We start from the raw sequence: 20,910 nt of genomic DNA, 5'->3' as shown, positions 1-20,910 counted from the left end.
GAAAGAAAAATGTAAAATAAAAAAGGACAAAAAACTACTGCATCCTGTTCTAGCTCAAGACAATATTGACAATGTGCTATCAGAAATAGACCTACACAGTGTTGTGAATGTTGTTGCATTTTGTGTGAGTGGTTTAGGGATTTGTGTTTAGAGTTTTGAGAAAACGAGGCATGCTTCATGTGTGTAAGCAATCGAGAAAAACTGTAACATTGGATTGGATTGCAATACAGTACAGTAATGTGTCAGTGCTGATAGGACGCAATCAGTTGTGGAAATGTATATGACTTACTTGCACATAGTCATAGCATAACTGTTTGACTGTCGGAGTTTCTGACAAAAGGCACCCTGTACACCTGCTTTATTCTCAAGGTGTTCCGCCTTAGAACACAGTCCACTGTGGCTAGGCTCACTGTATTGATGTTTAGGAATTAGTCTTGGTCATCAATGGTTGCACTTTGTATTTGTTTACGTAATTTTACAGATACAGTACAATGGAAAATACAAGAATACTATGCTCCTGATAAGGCATTCAAACTAGTGTTTTCCTGTCATAGTAGTGTTTCTTACCTATTCCCTCTTCTGAATGTCCAGAGAATGGATGCAACTGAGAAGCGGCTTATATTTGGTTGAACCCTCTGGCCAGCCTCCTGCATGGTCAAACCATGGTTGACCACAGGGTTGACCACAGTGGCCCGAATCTCATCAGAGATAATGGCTCTCCTTCTTGCTCTTTCTCTTCATCCTCTTCCTCCTCCTCCTCCTCCTCTTACTCTCACTCCTCTGCCTTTCTGATCACCTCTCACTTCAATGTTGCCATCAATTGTTCTCCAAACCAGGAGCTAACCTGTGGCCATCATATTGCTAAAGCTTTGATTTCAAATTGCACAACAGCCTTGGAAATGGAAGTTTTGCCAATTGAATAGCAGTGTGTTCTGTCTGAACACAAGGAGGTTTTGGCATTGATGAAGTGTACAAAGTAGAGAGGATGGTGTTTAGTGTTTTGAAGAAAGTGTGGTTAACAATTGAAATTTGTGTCTAAAGCAGATAATTGTGTGTTGTGAGTTGAAGAAAGTGCGGTTAACAATTGAAATCTGTGTCTAAAGCACATAATTGTGCTTATAGTTTAGCAGAATTGGTTTAGGGAGTTGGCACATGAGTTACAGGTTGTGGTCATTGTGCCATAAGTTCCAGTTTTTGAATGTAATCAATCGAGAAAAACTGTAAATGGAAAACACTACTATGAAGGCCTTATCAGGAGCATTATGCCTTTTCATGTTCAGTGTTACTGTACGCTTACTCCTGTAAAATATAACTGTATGTTCTTACTCAAATATAAAGTAACAAACAAATATACAATAACAACAAAAATATTTCTTTATTTTTTCCAAAAGTGCTGTAGCCTATACATCACAGCAAACACAACTGAATGTGTAAATGATTTGCACAGAACAAACAATAGGATATAGGCCAGTACAGTCAACAAAAAAAAGAAAGAAAAATGTAAAATAAAAAAAGGACAAAAAAAAACTAGGCTGCATCCTGTTCTAGCTCAAGAACTCTCTGAAACAAACATGACAATATTGTATCAGAAATAGACCTACACAGTGTTGTGAAACACTTAAAAATAATGTGTCAGTGCTGATAGGACGCAATCCGTTGTGGAAATGTATATGACTTACTTGCGCATAGTCATCGCATAATTGTTTGTCTCTGTCGGAGTTTCTGTCAAAAGGCACCCTGTACACCTGCTTCATTCTTGCGGTGTTCCGCCTTAGAACATGGTCCACTGTGGCTAGGCTCACTGTATTTATGTTTAGGAATATGTCTTGGTCATCGATGGTTGCACTTTGTATTTGTTTAATTTTACAAATACAGTACAATGTAAAATACTCTAAAAACAAGAACACTATGCTCCTGATAAGGCATTCAAACTAGTGTTTTCCTGTCATAGTAGTGTTTTTTTCCTATTCTCTCTTCTGAATGTCCGGAGAATGGATGCAACTGAGAAGCGGCTTATGTTTGGTTGAACCCTTTGGCCAGCCTCCTGCATGGTCAAACCACAGTGGCCCGAATCTCATCAGAGATAATGGCTCTCCTTCTTGCTCTTGCTCTTGCTCATCCTCTTCCTCTTCCTCTTCCTCTTCCTCCTCGTCCTCCTCGTCCTCGTCCTCGTCCTCTTACCCTCACTCCTCTGCCTCTCTGATCTCTTCTACCTTTCATGTTGCCATCCATTGTTCTCCAAACTGGACAGGAGCTCACCTGTGGCCCTTATATTGCTAAAGCTTTGATTTCAAATTGCACAGCCTTGGAAATGGAATTTTTGCCATTTGAATAGCAGTGTGTTCTGTCTGAACACAAGGAGGTTTTGGCATTGATGAAGTGTGCAAAGTAGAGAGGATTGTGTGTTGTGTTTTGAAGAAAGTGTGATTTACAATTGAAATCTGTGTTTAAAGCAGATAATTGTGTGTTGTGTTTTGAAGAAAGTGTGGCTAACAATTAAAATCTGGGTCTAAAGCAGATAATTGTGCTTATAGTTTAGCAGAATTGGTTTAGGGAGTTGGCACATGAGTTACAGGTTGTGGTCATTGTCTCATAAGTTCCAGTTTTTGTGTGTAAACAATCGAGAAAAACTGTAACTCTTTCTGCCTTTCTTACAACTTCAGTACGGCAACAGTCATGCATTATTCAAACCCGGGTGGATAAAGGTTTTTCTGTAAGCTGTGGCAGACCTGCCAACCTTGAAGAAAGTTTTTGAGTACCAGGGGAGTTTCAGTTTGGCAAGGGCTTTGAACACGGTCATTTCCCCACTCACTGCCATATCATCCAGTTATTCAACATAATAAATCAGCTTTGAGAAAAACAATATTCTTGACGAGGAGTGATGAGTTTAACTACAGTGATGAATAATGAGTTAAACTTTGATTATTATAGCTTTGGCTCAATTCTTGAAACAGAAATTACATTCTCAAAGCTTTACAGTGTTTTACAATTGTTAACACACGTTTCTCAAAACAATAAAGGCTTTCTCAAAACTGCACACACAAAACTGAAAACCTCACACAGAAAATGCTAAACCTGACACTCCCTTTGCAAGATGACTCTTTGCCATCAAACTGTAACTGTTTTTTTCAATTGCTAAAACACTAAAATCCATTGGCTGAAAAAAGTTCTCAGTTGCCTGAACTCATTTAGCTAATTGTGGAGTCTGTTGTCAATACCTTAAACTATTTCACATGGTAAAACACAATTTTCAGATCTCACTTAGACTTTTCAGCAAAACTCTAAACACATTCTTAGTCTCAAAACACATTCTGCACTCTAATGCACTTGTCATCAATACTGGTAAACACAAGTGGAAACAATCAAATACAAATAGAGAAAACATGTCATTGATTAAACACAACCACTCAAAATTGATTTCACTTGTATCAAATGATGTGACACAACCAATATAAGCCAGTTAAGAGAGCAAGTAGGTTGTTGAGGGTGGGAAGGAGAAAGTCTGAGAATGGATAGAAGAAACAATGTGAGAGGACGAGGACGAGTGCGTATGCGAGATGGGCGACGAGGAGGAAGAGGGCAAGAAAGAGGAAGATGAGTACAGAGGAAGACAAAGAGTGGAAATATCTGATGAAATTAGAGGCTTCTTCCCCCGTTGCCTCAGGAGAGAAAATATTGCTTGTGATGTCGACAAAGTTCTCTGGCCTGACCCAGCCCAAAGACAAGAAGAAGCACATTGATGACATGTTGACTCCTTTGATTTTTGTCCCTTTTACTATAGTAGTGTATACTGTAGTAGGCCTACAGTGCATTGTAGGCTGTATAATGTACAATAAACAAGTTGTATGGCCCTGAACATTGTGCTTTCTATTTGTTACAGTAACAGTACTGACTCAATAGATTTTGACTGGTTGCAGGTTCATATCAACAAAGAACAAGAGTGAGTGTGAGTAGTGAGATGCAGGGTACAGTACTATAGGGGTACAAGGAGGAGAGAAAACCAACAAAAATTAGAGCAAAGCAGAGTAGTAATTTCTGATAAATTTGTAGCTACTATGAGAGAACATGTTTTTGTTCATCAAAAGACAATGACGGATAAATATGAAATTTGTTTTGAGATTAAAAATGTACTTCTCCCTGAGAACTTTGTGTTTTGAACAATGTGTTTTCTATTTTTTGGTGTATTGTTTACTGACTGCTTGAAAGTGTATATCATTTTGATCACTTTGTTTATGATTTGAGAGCAGTGTTTGATTTTGAGCACAGGTAAAACAGTTTTGAGGCGAAAGTTTCATTTTGCAAGAGGATTCAGAGGTTTTGTAAATAGTGCTTGAAGATGAGGTTTTGTGTTTACAGTTTCGAGAAAATGGGTGACTGTTTCAAGAAATGTGTTTTAGCAATCGTGAAAAACTGTAACTGTTCACAAAATGGAACTCGTGTTTTCATTTGGTACAAATGGCACACACATACCATTCATTAAGTACACACAACTAAGCATTTGCTGCACACTCCCAAGCATTTACAGCACACTGATGTGCGAAATTGAAAACACAATCATAGAAAATGGAACACACCATATGAATGACAATGACTCTGGAGAATGAGCCATTTCTCCTTGTGTAGTGTAATCCTACTTTTTTCATAGTCAAACATAACACAAATATGCAGCAAAAAAAGTTTTATTTCACAGAGAACAGTACTGTAAACAGGCCTGCTCGGCGGAGTGACCATCGCTCAGGGTGGTGTGCTGCCCAATATCCAGGCTGTGCTCCTGCCCAAGAAGACCGAGAAATCCAAGTAAATCTGCCTGCCTAAATCTCAAGAAAAGGCTCTTTTAAGAGCCACCAAATTACTTTTTAAAAGTACATTCCAAGTTGTAATGGGCACAAAGCCCCCTTCACATCATGTTATTCAGTATTCAAAGTGCTTATAAGTTGAGTGGACGCTAATACCAATCCTCTTTGACTGCAATGAAATGATTATGACCGATCGAAACACTAGAATGATCCATGGCCTTTTGTAGCTCGATTATTTTAATGGCATACAGTCATTTTTATTATAGTTGTTTTCATAGTAAGGCTACAGGATATTTCTAAGTAGTGTATGCAACCCTCTTTCTCGCTATCCAACGACCCGTGATGGTGTGCGCTCTTCCAGACGCATTGTTCCAATAGAAAAAAGTAAGTCGTAATGAGTCATTTATGCTTCAAGCTCCAGCTACGTTTGCAATATCTTCAGTTGAAGATGTTAAGTCTATCAAGGTTTTAAATCACCACCAACCAATTAAGTCATATGTTATGCTCGTAATGACCACACATGGTATGACAGTAGTTATTCACCTGCTTGAGGGCCCGAAAGGGAAGTTAATCTTTAAGTGAAGTTTTGCCAGAGTGACTGATAAAAAATAAACAGTGTGGTGTTAATAAATCACACTGAACTAAGTTATTCAATTCTATTTGGTAAATGACATACAGCTGATGTTATCCCTAAATAATATTAATAGGCTTGCAGAATTCTGCTCATCGTTTTTTGTTTTTTATAAATCAAACATGATACAAAGTATCTAATAGACCGGCTTGTATCACCAAACCACTTCAGTTTGTTCCATTTTAATAGTGTTCGCAATACATGCAGATTCTGGGACTTCCCGTGTTTATTGTGACCATTAAGCTGACATATCTGGAAACCAAGCTGCAACCTAAACTGGAAGGTGTCGTTTTAACTATTTCATGCGTTAAAATATTCAGTGATTTTGGAGATCACGCACTAAAAGGAAGAAGGAAATTCAGCAGGCGCCAAAATGAAGCGACTTTGTCGTCCCGCACAGACCTACGCGTTGATTGGCTCTCAGTATTCTCGCCTCAACCACTGAGGCAATGAGCAACGCTGAGCTAGAGGAGAATAAATACACTCCCCTCTTTCACTTGCTTCACTTCAGTATTCAGAAGAACCCATTGAATCCCTAATATGAGCGGCAGAGGCAAAACCGGAGGAAAGGCTAGAGCTAAGGCCAAGACTCGCTCTTCCAGGGCTGGACTCCAGTTCCCCGTGGGCCGTGTTCATAGGCTGCTCCGCAAAGGCAACTATGCCCATCGTGTTGGGGCTGGTGCCCCAGTCTACATGGCTGCTGTGCTCGAGTATCTGACTGCTGAGATCCTCGAGTTGGCCGGCAACGCTGCCCGTGACAACAAGAAGAGTCGTATCATTCCCCGCCATCTGCAGCTGGCTGTGCGCAACGACGAGGAGTTGAACAAGCTGCTCGGCGGAGTGACCATCGCTCAGGGTGGTGTGCTGCCCAATATCCAGGCTGTGCTCCTGCCCAAGAAGACCGAGAAATCCAAGTAAATCTGCCTGCCTAAATCTCAAACAAAGGCTCTTTCAAGAGCCACCCAATTACTTTTTAAAAGTACATTCCAAGTTGCTGAAAGTGCCATTACCCCCCTCCCCCACGCATTTCCCCCCAATTGGCACAAATACATTTTAAATCGTTTACATTTATATTGCTTTTTTTTTTTTTTACAAGTGCAGGCATGGCTCAATGACGTTTGCATTTATGTAAACACCAGAAACCTAGCTTTTCACAGCCAGTGACTTGTATTTTGTACATACTCGTACATAAACACACTATATTTAGACACTCGAAGTCACTATCATTGGGTTGTCCTCGATACAGCCAGAAAGACCACATGACCTCACGCAGCCAATGCATAAACATACAAAAAGAATTGTCGAGGTGACATCAAGTTAACTAACCATTCAGAAACGTCCTGTTGAAGCCTAAATTGTCTAACCTTTTTCGTGAGCCTCTTGTTGTTCAGGCCAGGGTCTCTGTGAAGCCTTCTTTAACAATGTGTTGTACTTTAAAAGCTTGTGTAAAATCGTAACTAGTAACTACTGCCATCAAACGTCAGGGGAGTAGAAAATGTAAGTTAACCACCAGCTCTGAGCCACCCTGTGCGATGGTGACTCCACCAAGCAATTTGTTCAACTCATCGTCGTTACGTACAGCCAACTGCAGATGATGGAGTATGACCTGGACTAAGTGGGACTTCTAGTTTAGACTGTAAGTCTATTGTGCCTTGCTAGTAAGGCCAGGGTTTAGTGTGTAGGCAATCCAACAGAAATACCGGATGATGCAAAGGCATGCAATCTTATAACATGTACACCTGTAGTAAGTAATATCTCTTATCGTTTAACTTCCTCCCAGTCCTGCAACCTATCCACGCCTACACTATACCATGATATATGGAACAATATCATTACAGTTTTTCTCGATTGCTTAAGCACATTTGTTAAAAAAGGGCCCAAAACACTACACACAATTAGCACATTCACACACCCAAATTAGCAGAACACTTCACATCCTTTGCTAAATGAAACACTCTTGTAAAAACTATACACTCATTTATCAAAACCAATATGTTACCATACACACACGTTTCATATGACTTCATTCTGTTTGAATAAGTTACACACTGCTGTTGCAAACCTAAAACACTTTTAGCTATTCTACTTCTCAGTGATTAGAGTAGTGTAATTGAAGTACACAGAAAAAGTGCAAATATACAATACAGTTTTTTACGATTGCATAAACACTAAAATCAAAAGTATTACACAATTATCAAAACCTTACACTCAAGGAGCAAAACATCGGCCCAGATTTGCACCACTATAAGCAACCTCACACTTTTTGCAATTCTACTTCTCAGTGATTAGAGTAGTGTAAGTGAAGTACACAGAGAAAGTGCAAATATACAATAAATTCACTAAACATTACACAAGACCAATGCTGCAGAAAATATTATTAATTTCTCATACAACCAAAGCAGTCAACATGGAGAATCACAACAAAACAGTTCCCAGTTTTCATGCTACTACAGTAGTGTGCATAACACTGTAAGCTCAGAAAATATCAGACAAACATAACATTCTGTATCCAGTACAGGTTACAATTAGAGTAAAAAAAAAAAAAATACAGTACAGATAAAGTTTTTTCATTTGAACCTGATGTCTTTTCAGGATAAGTGTCAGTGTTGACCTACAAACCTGAAATCGTCCCAAACGCACGAACTGTATAAACCAATATGGGCTACACCTTTGCTTGTCTTCAAATTAATCTGTATTTACGAAGGCGTTAAAAGTGTTTGTTACCAATAAATGTTCTAAATGTCCGCATTCCCATTAGAGATGTGTGTCTGCTGTGATGTCGGATCGGCTGAATATGTCTGGCATCCATGTGTTTCACTAAGTCCAAACAGATCCCATCTGAAAAGCACAGATTCGCACAGGGTACTTTATTACCGATTCTACGGGTTATATAGGTGCAGGTTTGTTCTATTCCTCACCGAGGTGCAAATGCCATGTGATTTTATTACTTTTTTGGATGAGTTTTCCTCAGAAAACAAATATGGGTTGCCACGACGCCCCTGTCACTTCTGCGGTTGTCTGTTCGTTAAAACACGGAACGGGGGAAAATGCGAGGTAGTTTACGTTTGCTTTAAAGTGCAAGCCGTGAACTTTACAACCGACATCTTCATATCCTTACATTTTGTTTCGTTAGTCATATTTTGTTACAAAATGCGAGTGGAGAAAACACAAGCGAGTCCATCACGGAAGAGAGGAACGGAGAGCTCTTTCAGTTGAGTCTCAACGGTTCTCATGCTGATTTTAAGTACAACCCGCTGGCTACTCGTGGTACTCATTCACACAACTGTCTCGTACTCTGATCGTAAGACATCACGTTACTATGGCTGAAGTTGCCCCAGCTGCCCCGCCTGCTAAGTCTCCCAAGAAGAAGGCACCACGGCCCAAAAAAACCGGACCGAGTGTGGGCGAGCTCATCGTCAAATCTATTACTGCATCCAAGGAGAAGAAGGGAGTTTCTCTGGCTGCCCTAAAGAAGGCTTTGGCTGCTGGTGGATACGACGTGGAAAAGAACAACGCTCGTGTCAAGGTGGCCATCAAGAGTCTCGTCTCAAAGGGTACACTGGTTCAGACTAAAGGAACTGGCGCGTCCGGCTCCTTCAAGCTGAACAAACAGGCAGAGGTGAAGAAGCCTGCGAAGAAGGCTCCCGTCAAAGCCAAGAAGCCGGCAGCAAAGAAGCCCGCTGTAGCAAAGAAGCCCAAGAAGGCAGTGGCGAAGAAGCCCGCACCTGCTGCAAAGAAGTCTCCGAAGAAAGCCAAGAAACCCGCTACGCCTAAGAAGGCAACGAAGAGCCCCAAGAAGGCCACAAAGCCCGTCGCACCCAAGAAGGCCACAAAGCCCGTCGCACCCAAGAAGGCAGCTAAGAGCCCCAAGAAAGTTAAAGCAGCGAAACCCAAGGTGGCCAAGCCTAAAGCCACCAAAGCGAAAAAGGCTGCCCCTAAAAAGAAGTAAATGTTGCACTTCACGTGCTGCTCAATGTAGTTAAAAAAAGGCTCTTTTAAGAGCCACCCAAAATTTCATATGAATGCATCTCTTCCAACACTTGTCATGGTAAAATCTAAGAAAAAGTAGATTTTGCATGTCATACTGTATGTTACAGTCAAAGCTCTTCTAAGAGCAACTCAACATTTCATATGATTTCATCTCTTTCTACACTGGTGGTGGTAAAATCTAAGTGGTAGATTTTGCACGTCGTTGTATATTGCAATCAAAAAGGCTCCTTGAGTGCCACTCAATTTCATTTGAATGCATCTATGCCGACAGAGAAAAAGCTGTTAGTAGTAGTGCAGTCGTTAAGTATGACCCCCTTTCCATACGCAATGGGCTGTACAGACTACCCATAATTTAATATATACAAATATTATATCAATAGCCAAAGCCGATGATGTTAACCAAAATGTTCACACTGGCACACCACAAAAGCCGTGCCTGTCATACATACCAATGTGTAGGGTGTGCTCTGCGATAGTATATTCAGAGATGTGTGATTTCTAATATAATTTTGTCATCTGTGTTTAGGGACATTTGTCCTAAGCTGTGCTACTGGCTTTACATATACAGCTGTTTTGTAAGTATAAGCTGTATGAGATATATTTGCAATTCAGATTATCAGTCTTTTTGTTTATTTTCCTCTCCTTTGGTTTTTCACCTGGTGGAGGGCAAATAAATTAGTAGCCGGATTTTTTTGTCTCCCTGCCGCCTTTTTTTGCCTATCATAACGACCCTTTATTCTTTGAAATTTGGTTTCATAATTTCGATAATACCAATATAATTAAGGTTTAATAGCATACGGCATTGACTGCCTATATATAAAGATATTGACAAACGTGTAAATAAAAAATGCAGCAAGCACTGCTTGTAATTGCTGGATAAGATTATAGATTTTGTACGTCATGCCTATGTACTGAACGAATTTCTGTAGATGAATAATCGCAAAAACGCTCGTAAAGTAGGAGAAGGGCTTTGTACTTTGATTTTTAGGCGCCACCAGAAGCCGGGCGTTGAACACCAATCAGCGGCAACCAACAAGTAAACGTCATCAGGGGGCTGGTCGAGGTTGTAACCTTTAAATACCGTGCTTGCTTGTGAACGGCCACTTCCTTAACTGAAGCAGACTTTGCAATGGCAAGAACTAAGCAAACCGCCCGTAAATCCACCGGAGGAAAGGCTCCGCGAAAGCAGCTCGCCACCAAGGCTGCTCGCAAAAGCGCACCAGCGACTGGAGGAGTGAAGAAGCCTCATCGTTACAGGCCTGGCACAGTGGCTCTCAGAGAGATCCGTCGCTACCAGAAATCCACTGAGCTGCTGATCCGCAAGCTGCCTTTCCAGCGTCTGGTCAGGGAAATTGCCCAGGACTTCAAGACCGATCTGCGCTTCCAGAGCTCTGCTGTCATGGCTCTTCAGGAGGCCAGCGAGGCGTACCTGGTTGGTCTATTTGAGGACACCAACCTGTGCGCCATCCACGCCAAGAGGGTGACCATCATGCCCAAAGACATCCAGCTGGCCCGTCGCATCCGCGGGGAGCGTGCTTAAGTTGATCCCGACAACGTCAAGAAAAACAAAAGGCTCTTTTAAGAGCCACCTCAATAACTCCTGAAAAAGGCCAATTTCCTCCAGTGTTGTACACACGCTATATAATAGCCCACGCACATGCTATACTATCCTACATTACGTTTAGCCCCCTAGTAGAAGGCACGGTTGAAACCCACTAGGTTTGCTGCTTTGAGGTCGTCACTGGTTTTCCTACACAAGTCAAAAGCATGACCGGCTTCAGGAAGGACGTAATTAAGGCCGACACTAGAATAACCGAGATTAAGTGGTCTGTTTCTATTTCCTGCTAAATTCTCTATATACCATACACACTACAGCAGCAAAGAATGTACGTGCACAGTGATGTCTACTTTCATGCGCATCAAATAAAAACAGAAAATAAAACAGACTCTGCAACTCCTTGCCACACGCCTGTTGTTAACGAAAAAGACATCTGAAAGCGTTGGGGTTGCTTTTTTTGTTGCGGACACTGTATAGAGTCATCTACACTTACTCACATAGTATGGTGACATTGCAAAACTAGGTAGGCTGTTCCATTTTAAACTTCAGCCAAAATGATTCATCGTTTAGATATTGCAATGCTGTTTAATTGTAGTCTGCTATTTCATTTTCCGAAAGTAGATAGCATACCCCACTCTAACGGAATATCCTGAAAACACGCGGCAATTTTGATAATGTTGAAGTTGCTTTTCAAAGACAATGTGGGTGGCTCTTAAAAGAGCCTTTGTGTTAGAAAGCGTTGAACGCTTTACTTGGAGCTGGTGTACTTGGTGACGGCCTTGGTTCCCTCAGAGACGGCGTGCTTAGCAAGCTCACCGGGCAGAAGCAGACGTACTGCAGTCTGGATCTCCCTGGAGGTGATGGTGGAGCGCTTGTTGTAGTGAGCCAAACGGGAAGACTCTCCAGCGATACGCTCGAAGATGTCATTCACGAACGAGTTCATGATACCCATGGCCTTGGAGGAAATACCGGTGTCGGGATGGACCTGCTTCAGGACCTTGTACACGTAGATGGCATAGCTTTCCTTCCTGGTCTTTCTGCGCTTCTTACCTCCTTTAGCGGTGGTCTTTGTCACGGCTTTCTTGGAACCCTTCTTCGGGGCGGGCTTTGCTGGCTCAGGCATGATGCTATCTGTATGAGGATTCAGATGGAACTGAAATATTGCATAATGACGTGCCACCTATTTATATACCGCACTCTATGCTAATATATCACCTAGGTCAGCCATGACCAGAATCCCAGACGATGGTTGGTTACTTTGAAGCGCATGGGCGGGTCCGTCGAATAAGACGGCTCCACCCACAGAAAGATAGTTTAGCCCGCACTTCCCCTTCTTTTGTTATCTTCCCGCACGTTTTGAGCTACCTTGACATGACTAAAATAAAGTCAATATACCATACCTCCCTCATTAATTAAGCCTTATTCTAAGTGATAAATATTTTCAATAAATGTTCATCGTTATTACTGACAAAGTCTGTATAGGAAAGATGAAAGTAGTCTATACGTGCATCCATGAAAGTGAGTTGCAGCATATGACTCAATAACCGAATGTTTATTATCTTCAGTTAAAATATCTACATGTCAGAAATACTAAGATGTGAATTTGATAAGCATAATTGTTTTCCATGTGCGTGCGCCTTTGTATTACGGGAGTTACAGTTATCTTCAGTTTTCCTGTATGTTATACCAAACAGATTAGGAAAAACTAAAAAAAGGTTTGCAGTGTATGCTTTTGTAGGGAGCCCCTGAGTATCATAGTGGGGTTTTGATGGTGAGATTGGTTTCTTTTCATTTACCTTTGCGTTCCCTCGCAATAGCCTACATTTTGCATTACCTCACAATACTTTTGCAAACCCACTACTCTTGGTCTATTCGCCACCTACATGCAACATGGATTCACATTTAGTCGTTTAGCAGACGCTTTTGTCCAAAGCGACGTACAAGGGAGAGAATAGTCAAGCTACGAGCAATAGAACGTGGTGTAACAATACATACTACTTTACATAAGAATGGTATGGATCAGCTCATACAATTGTACTTTGAACTTGGTATTACATATCCTGATATAGTTTTACTGTTTAATGATAAGCATGGCTATGCAATCAGTGAAAGTACATTTAAATGAAAACCTAAAACGAGATGGCTCACTAAAAGAAAGCATTACGCATTTATAATGGCTGTTGCGCGGTATGTTGTACATTATCTAATATTTTCAGTATTAGTATTCGTCATTAGTCATTTAACACTACCAATCTGTAATTAACAATTAATTTTCAATAGAAACATACTTGGAATCATGTTTTACGTAAGTATTTGGGTGGCTCTTAAAAGAGCCGTTGATTTTAGTTTCAGAAGGGGATGATTGATTTTTAACCTCCAAAACCGTACAGAGTACGACCCTGGCGTTTCAGAGCATAGACGACATCCATGGCAGTCACGGTCTTTCTCTTAGCATGCTCGGTGTAGGTGACGGCATCACGGATGACATTCTCCAGGAACACCTTCAGCACACCACGAGTCTCCTCGTAGATGAGGCCAGAGATACGCTTCACACCACCACGACGAGCAAGGCGCCTGATGGCGGGCTTTGTAATACCCTGGATGTTATCACGAAGAACCTTACGATGACGCTTTGCGCCCCCCTTTCCGAGTCCTTTACCTCCCTTGCCTCTTCCACTCATGTTTGCAGTCTGAGTATTCAGAAATGTAACAACTACACACTGTGGTACGAGTAGATATTCCCACTAGGAGGACCTGTTTGAAGACTACAAACACTCCTCCTCTTCCGTCCATCCTACTTTGCCATTATGGTATTGGCTGTGTGCTGCTGCCCAAGAAGACTGAGAAATCCAAGTAAATCTGCTCCCTAAAATCTCAAACAAAGGCTCTTTTAAGAGCCATCCAATTATTTTTTTTAAAGTACATTCCAAGTTGTTGTAAAGGTCACAAAAGCCCCCCCTTCACATTTTGTCATTCAGTATTCAAAGTACATATAATTTGAGTGGTCGGTAATACCCAATCCTCTTTGTCTGCAATGAAATTATTATGGCCGATCTAAACATTAGAAGGATCCATGGCCTTTGGTAGCTCCATTATTTTAATGTCATACAGTCAACTTTATTATAGTTGTTTTCATAGTAAGGCTACGGGATCTTTCTTTATAGTAGTCGTGTATGTAACCCTCTTTCTCGCTATCCAACGACCCGTGATGGTGTGCGGTCTTTGAAACGCATTGTTCCATTAAAAAAATTACGTGGTAAAGAATAGTTTATGCTTCAAGCTCAAGCTACGTTTTCAATATTTTGAGTTGATGTTAAGTCTATCAAGGTTTTAAATCACCACCAATCAACAAGTCATATTTTATGCTCGCAATGAACACACATGGTATGACAGTAGTTATTCACCTGCTTGAGGGCCCGAAAGGAAAGTTAATCTTTAAGTTAAGTTTAGCCAGAGTTACTGATAATAAATAAACACTGTGGTGTTAATTAATCACACTCAAATACGTTATTCAATTATATTTGGTAAACAACATACAGCTGATGTTATCCCAAAATAATAGAAATAGGCTTGCATAATTCTGCTCATCTTTCTTTTTTTTATAAATCAAACATGATACAAAGTATCTAATAGACTTGTATCACCAAACCACTTCAGTTTGTTTCATTTTAATATTTTTCGCAATACATGGAGATTTTGGGACTTCCTGTTTATTGTGACCTTTGAAGTGACATATCTGGAAACCAAGCTGCAACCTAAACTGGAATGTGTCGTTTTAACTATTTCATGCGTTCAAATATTCAGTGATTTTGGAGATCACGCGCTAAAAGAAAGAAGAAAATCCAGCAGGCGGCAAATTGAAGTGACTTTGGCGTCCAGCACAGACCTACACGTTGATTGGCTCTCAGCATTCTTGCCAAAACCACTGAAGCAATGAGCACCGCTGAGCTAGTGGAGAATAAAGCCACACCCATCTCTCACTCGCCCTCCACACTTCAGTCTTCAGGAAAACTGACTGAAACTCTAAAATGAGCGGCAGAGGCAAAACTGGAGGAAAGGCTAGAGCTAAGGCCAAGACTCGCTCATCTAGGGCTGGACTCCAGTTCCCCGTGGGCCGTGTTCACAGGCTGCTCCGCAAAGGCAACTATGCCCATCGTGTTGGAGCTGGTGCTCCGGTGTACATGGCTGCTGTGCTCGAGTATCTGACTGCTGAGATTCTCGAGTTGGCCGGCAACGCTGCCCGTGACAACAAGAAGAGTCGTATCATTCCCCGCCATCTGCAGCTGGCTGTGCGCAACGACGAGGAGTTGAACAAGCTGCTCGGCGGAGTGACCATCGCTCAGGGTGGTGTGCTGCCCAATATCCAGGCTGTGCTCCTGCCCAAGAAGACCGAGAAGTCCAAATAAATCTGACCTCTAAAATATCGAACAAAGGCTCTTTTAAGAGCCACCCAATTACTTAAAAACTACATTCCATGTTGTTGAAATTGCCACTTTTTCCCTCAAGTCTTGTAATTCAGTATTCAAAGTATTTGGCGCGCCCATGATTTGAGTGGACGGTAATACCTCACCCGTTTGGCATATACAGTACGTAGACCCCCCCCCCCTTAGTAGTCACGGTTGACCTGCATTGGGTTTGTTTCCTTCACCATACACACTTTTGTGGCATTTAATTAAGAACTAATTTTTGCTAATCAATGTGCACAACCACTGGTAGATGACGGCACTCTACGCAAAACTTATATTTACGCCTAAACGGTTACATTGTTTTAGACACTGCGAAATATTCTGTAACACCCTAATGATATCGAAAAGCTTTGCGGTTGCTTTTTGCGTTTCATTGTTATAGACCCTACGACAATTATATTATAGCTGATGTTGTGCGGGCACGATTGAAAGACATTGGGTTTACTGTCCTGGACTTCAGGCCGACACTGGTTCTCCTCGGACTGACAGATGCTAAATTATCTGCACCATACACACTTATTTTTGTAGCACGCAATTAATAACTCAATCTGATTTAGCCGTGTGTATCGCATCTTATGTATGTCTCACATTGAAGGCTGCCGTTTCAATTGTCGCACTAGGTAGACTGTTGCTGACACCTTGTAACCCTCAGCCTTGATAAATCCTTCAGATATTGCAAACATATTTCATATAGAAGTCTGCTACTTCATTTTCCGAAACTATATAAGCGTAACACTCTGTCGAATATACTGAAAAAAAAATCATGGTAATTTTGATATTGTTGAAACTGCTTTTCAAAGACAATGTGGATGGCTCTTAAAAGAGCCTTTGGGTTATAATGCGCGATGGAACGCTTTACTTGGAGCTGGTATACTTGGTGACGGCCTTGGTTCCCTCAGATACGGCGTGCTTGGCAAGCTCACCGGGCAGAAGCAGACGTACTGCAGTCTGGATCTCCCTGGAGGTGATGGTGGAGCGCTTGTTGTAGTGAGCCAAACGGGAAGACTCTCCAGCGATACGCTCAAATATGTCATTCACGAAAGAGTTCATGATGCCCATCGCCTTGGAAGAGATGCCGGTGTCAGGATGGACCTGCTTCAGGACCTTGTACACGTAGATGGCATAGCTTTCCTTCCTGGTCTTTCTGCGCTTCTTACCTCCTTTAGCGGTGGTCTTTGTCACGGCTTTCTTGGAACCCTTCTTCGGGGCGGGCTTTGCTGGCTCAGGCATGATTCAATCTTATCTCTATAAGGACTCAAAAAGAACTGCGGTACTGCATGGTGACGTGCCACCTCAATATATATATAGCGCCCTATGCTAATACGTCACCTAGGCCAGCCACAACCGAAATTCCAGGCGATGGTTGGTTACTTCAATGCGCAGGGGCGGGTCCGTCTAATAAGCCGGCTCTGCCTACAGAAAGATAGTTTAGCCCGCACTTCCCCTTCTTTAGACATACATGATTTTTCATGTGCGCGTGCCTTCGTGTTAGGAGTTACAGTTCCCTTAGGAGATGTCCTGTATTGCTTATACTATACCAAACAGATGAGTAAAAAAATAAAACGTTTTTGCGTTTATGCTTACGTAGGGGGCCCCTGTTCTTTGAACTTTTGTTTTGCTGCTTAATGATAAGCATGACTATGTTATCAGTGAAAGTCAATTTAAATGAAACCCTAAAATGAGAGGGCTCACTAAAAGAAAGCAATACGCATTGTAGTACGCACATAAGCATGATCGTAAAACTATACATATCATATACAGACGGCAAGAATGAGCTTAATAGATTTGCAATTAAACGCTTTTATCTAAAAACACTCCTACTGTGCGATTGACGCAGTTCATCCCCGTAATGCAAATGTAACGGTGCGGCTGCCCGTTACCAATATGGAAATGCATCCCTTGGCTGAAACACACACTGGACAGCGCGGATTACAAACACATGTTTTATTTGCACACAAACACTAACCACATATTTCACCGCGATCAGCACCGCATCCACACCGAACATTCCGGGACTGAATGGCCTTCCATTCAACGCATACAAACGTTGAACAAGGATGTACAGTGGCGGGAGTAGCCTACTTGCCGTGCGGTTTCATAGTGAGTTCCAAATTCAGGGCGGAGGAAACGACTCGATCGGAAGTCGGGAAAGGATCTTTGAACTGTTCAGCATGGAACGTCAGACGTGCCCACGCCAAGTTAGTGGGTTATTTGAAGTGCTTTGTATTAATTCGATATAATGATTGTCTGTGGGTGAACCTGTGGGTATCATTATAGGCAAAAGTATTTATTGTAGAATCGGAAGATTGTTATTTTTATTGATTGATTTGCGATGTGCAATGGTTTAGGCCGGGGTAATAAGAGACCGGCGCAGAACATGTCTTAGAAAAGGGAGAGTCTGAGGGGAACAACTTCCCACCCCTGTAGACGACGAAGGTGAATTGTTTACTTAACTTAGTAGTTTATTTTGGAGCTGAATTGTTTAGGGTTTATTTAGTTATTGAGAATTATGGTTTGGAGTTTTTGTTTTCTTTTCGATTTTTCTCCATTCTGGCGTGTTTGGCCTTCTGTACGGTGGACGAGAGGTGCAAACCATTACAAAATCTGAAACACTTTTACAAAGCTTGAGACAAATTTACATTTTGGAAAACATTTTTACATATCATAAAACAAAATTACATTACCATAACACATTTACAAGTCCCCAAGTATTACCTTTTCTCCATGATTGAAAACGGATCTGTCGTTGTGACGCATGCGCGGCTTCGCTGTCGACAGTGTCGCAATATGACACATGCGCAATGTGAGGGACTACTATCCTCCAAAGGACTACCATTGTGTAGCGACATATACCTATATATGTCTATGATCACTTCCACGTCAATCATGGAGTTGGTACATTCCCTTTCCGGTTAATGTCATTTGTAAATTTGTTTCGGGACTTGTAAAAGTGTTTTGCGTCTTGTTAATTTGTTTTCTGAAATGTAAATTTGTTTCAGGACTTGTAAATGTGTTATGGTAATTGTTAAAAAGGCCACCAGTTGCACCCAGCTGGGGCACCCCACTGTGCAGGCCATTCACGGGACCTGGGGTCCAGGCAGAGGTCAGCCTATCAGTTGATCCCAGAGTTCCGTGGGGCTCGTGCACAGTGGAATTTCACTGACCATTTGGCCACTTCAACAGTTTCAAGACAGTTTCAAGGCCCCCCGTCATCTCTCCACTATATAAGGCCGACCCTCCTCATGGCCATGTTGTGGGTCAAGTCGAGCGGAGTTGGAGAAGTCATCATCAAGGAGCACATCGGACAATATCACGATCAGAGACATTCACTTTCATTCTTGCCGTGCGTCATTGAGAATGTGAGTGTTTGTGATATGTGTCATCTGTATAATTTGTCTTTCACTTGTTACTGTCACTTCAATCAGTAACTGTTATTACGGGATAAATGGAATGTTCACCGTTACGCGGCACGGTGTGAAAGGAACATATCCGTAGTTAATCATAGCCGTAATATTCATAGTGTATATACTGTTTCATTCTTGTCGTATTTGATTGTTAATATTTGTATATATTTGTTATATATTTCCATAGAAACCACGGATTCTATCAGTCAGTTCACTGTCATTCACGGTTCAATCACGGTCATTCAAGGAGTCAAGTGTGGATATGAGTCCTTTACACGGATAATCATATTCACAGTTCATTATCATTCAATTCAAGTCTCGAGTGTGTGTGTGGAAATAAATCAATCATCATTGGGACTTGACATCCGTTCTTGTTCTAACCGGACAGACCTGTGGCGATTGTCACCTATTTCATTTACCAGTAATACAGTTATTTTGGGTTTACTCATTCAAATATCACCCTATTTTATAGTAATGTAATTTTGTTTTATGATATGTAAATTTTTTTTCCAAAATGTAAATTTGTCTCAAGCTTTGTAAAAGTGTTTCAGATTTTGTAATGTTGGTTTGCACCTCTCGGCCACCGTACTTCTGTGAAAGGATAATAAACATTTGCCATTGCCACAAAACATCCGAGACACTGCCTCCATTTCATTCTACATCGCCGCGAGGCCATCCTGGCTACAGGCCGGCCATCCTACATTTGGTGTCAGAAGTAACGGGAGCCTCAACCGGGGGCAGTGTCGAAGATGCGACCGAGACGCAAGACAACTAAAGACGGCGATGCCCGTCCACAGCCAGAGGAGCAGGTGGGCACCAGCTCAAAGCCAGTGGATGAAGGTGAGGCCTCGGCATCCACAAACCCAGCAGAAGGGGCAGTGGGAGAGTTGACGACGCTGATGACACGGCTACAGGAACTAGAGCAACAACATCAAAGATCGGATAAAGTGGTGCAGTCCCTGGACCCGTGATGGAAGACGAGACATCCTAATCTCCATCAACTTCAAGGCCAGATTGGCGGAAGTGTTCCAGTCTGTTCGGCTAGACACGAAGGGCTGTGTTCTTCCCTGGGACGACAGCCGTCGTCTGTAGAGGAGGGGGGAAATGTAACGGTGCGGCTGCCTGTTACCACACCGGTAATCCATTCCAAGGTACAAATAAACACACTGGACACTGCGCGGTACGAGCACACCGTTTATTCACACAGAACTCACAGAAACACCACTAGCGGATTTCTCCGCGAGCAGGACGGCATCCGTAAGGATGTACACATCATACATACTGTGACTAAAGAGCCTGCCAGTCATGGCGTGGCAGGCGGTGTACGCAGCTGTACGGTGGCGTGTAGACGTCGGTCTGCAGGACGGGGGAACCACCCGAGTGAAAGTCGGGAGAGACCTTTGAACTGTGGGTACGGAACGTCACACGGGACATGCCAAGTGGGTGTGATAAAAGGGGTTGTGATGGTGTCTGATCATTGGTAATTAGTTAGGGTATAAAGAAAATATATTCAATTATTGTCTGTGAGAAAACCTGTGGGTATTGCTCTAGATAAGCTATGGAGTTATATTTAGTTTGACTATGTGAAGTGCGAATGATGATTGATTATTATGATGTGTGTATTGGTTTAGGCCGGGGTAATAAAAAACCCGCGCAGAACAGATCTTGAGAGCAATGAGTGAGAGGGGAAACAACTTCCCACCCCTTTTGACGTGACAGGTAAATTGTTAGATTGGAGAGCGGCAGGGTGAAGTTTGACTCACGATTTTGGAGAGTAACTTTACGAGTTTGCCGCTGAATTAGTTCTTGGATTTAGTTATTGAATATTATTGTTTGGAGTTATTGAGCATTATTGTTTGGAGTTATTGAGTATTATTGTTTGGAGTTTTTGTTTCTTTGCGTTTTGTTTTCTCCATTCTGGCGTGTTTTGCCGGCTACCACTGGACAATAAACAGTTGCCATTTTCTAATCAACGCCTGAGACACTGCCTCCAGTTCATTTTACATTGCCACGAGGCCGGCCATCCTACAGCAACACATCAAAGAACATGAATACCATTAAAAAT

The 20,910-nt window shown here is 41.9% G+C and overlaps 7 protein-coding genes across 7 annotated transcripts; 4 read left to right on the top strand and 3 right to left on the bottom strand.

Moving 5' to 3' along the window:
• The first annotated feature begins 5,950 nt into the window (after nucleotides 1–5,950).
• Nucleotides 5,951–6,411, top strand: LOC116219312 (histone H2A-like). Its single transcript, XM_031562498.2, has one exon. The coding sequence runs from the start codon at nucleotides 5,968–5,970 to the stop codon at nucleotides 6,343–6,345; it is 378 nt and encodes a 125-aa protein (XP_031418358.1). The 5' UTR covers nucleotides 5,951–5,967; the 3' UTR covers nucleotides 6,346–6,411.
• A 2,266-nt stretch (nucleotides 6,412–8,677) lies between these two features.
• LOC116219008 (histone H1-like) lies at nucleotides 8,678–9,490 on the top strand. Its single transcript, XM_031561824.2, has one exon. It carries the CDS (start codon nucleotides 8,747–8,749, stop codon nucleotides 9,374–9,376), a length of 630 nt encoding a protein of 209 aa, XP_031417684.1. The 5' UTR covers nucleotides 8,678–8,746; the 3' UTR covers nucleotides 9,377–9,490.
• A 1,014-nt stretch (nucleotides 9,491–10,504) lies between these two features.
• LOC116219009 (histone H3) lies at nucleotides 10,505–11,202 on the top strand. The gene has a single exon (XM_031561825.1). It carries the CDS (start codon nucleotides 10,547–10,549, stop codon nucleotides 10,955–10,957), a length of 411 nt encoding a protein of 136 aa, XP_031417685.1. The 5' UTR covers nucleotides 10,505–10,546; the 3' UTR covers nucleotides 10,958–11,202.
• On the bottom strand, nucleotides 10,827–12,129 carry LOC116219010 (histone H2B 1/2-like). The gene has a single exon (XM_031561827.1). The coding sequence runs from the start codon at nucleotides 12,096–12,098 to the stop codon at nucleotides 11,724–11,726; it is 375 nt and encodes a 124-aa protein (XP_031417687.1). The 5' UTR covers nucleotides 12,099–12,129; the 3' UTR covers nucleotides 10,827–11,723.
• Nucleotides 12,130–13,288: 1,159 nt separating this feature from the next.
• Nucleotides 13,289–13,696, bottom strand: LOC105892726 (histone H4). Its single transcript, XM_012819035.3, has one exon. The coding sequence runs from the start codon at nucleotides 13,654–13,656 to the stop codon at nucleotides 13,345–13,347; it is 312 nt and encodes a 103-aa protein (XP_012674489.1). The 5' UTR covers nucleotides 13,657–13,696; the 3' UTR covers nucleotides 13,289–13,344.
• Nucleotides 13,697–15,003: 1,307 nt separating this feature from the next.
• On the top strand, nucleotides 15,004–15,420 carry LOC105896602 (histone H2A-like). Its single transcript, XM_012823375.3, has one exon. It carries the CDS (start codon nucleotides 15,004–15,006, stop codon nucleotides 15,379–15,381), a length of 378 nt encoding a protein of 125 aa, XP_012678829.1. The 3' UTR covers nucleotides 15,382–15,420.
• An 855-nt stretch (nucleotides 15,421–16,275) lies between these two features.
• LOC105896600 (histone H2B 1/2-like) lies at nucleotides 16,276–16,722 on the bottom strand. The gene has a single exon (XM_012823373.3). It carries the CDS (start codon nucleotides 16,669–16,671, stop codon nucleotides 16,297–16,299), a length of 375 nt encoding a protein of 124 aa, XP_012678827.1. The 5' UTR covers nucleotides 16,672–16,722; the 3' UTR covers nucleotides 16,276–16,296.
• Nucleotides 16,723–20,910: the final 4,188 nt, after the last annotated feature.

This window comes from Clupea harengus, chromosome 24 (assembly GCF_900700415.2).
Source record: "Clupea harengus chromosome 24, Ch_v2.0.2, whole genome shotgun sequence".
Lineage (NCBI taxonomy): Eukaryota > Metazoa > Chordata > Actinopteri > Clupeiformes > Clupeidae > Clupea > Clupea harengus.
The sequence above is the reverse complement of the archived record's forward strand: the minus strand, read 5'-3'. Positions and strand labels throughout refer to the sequence as shown.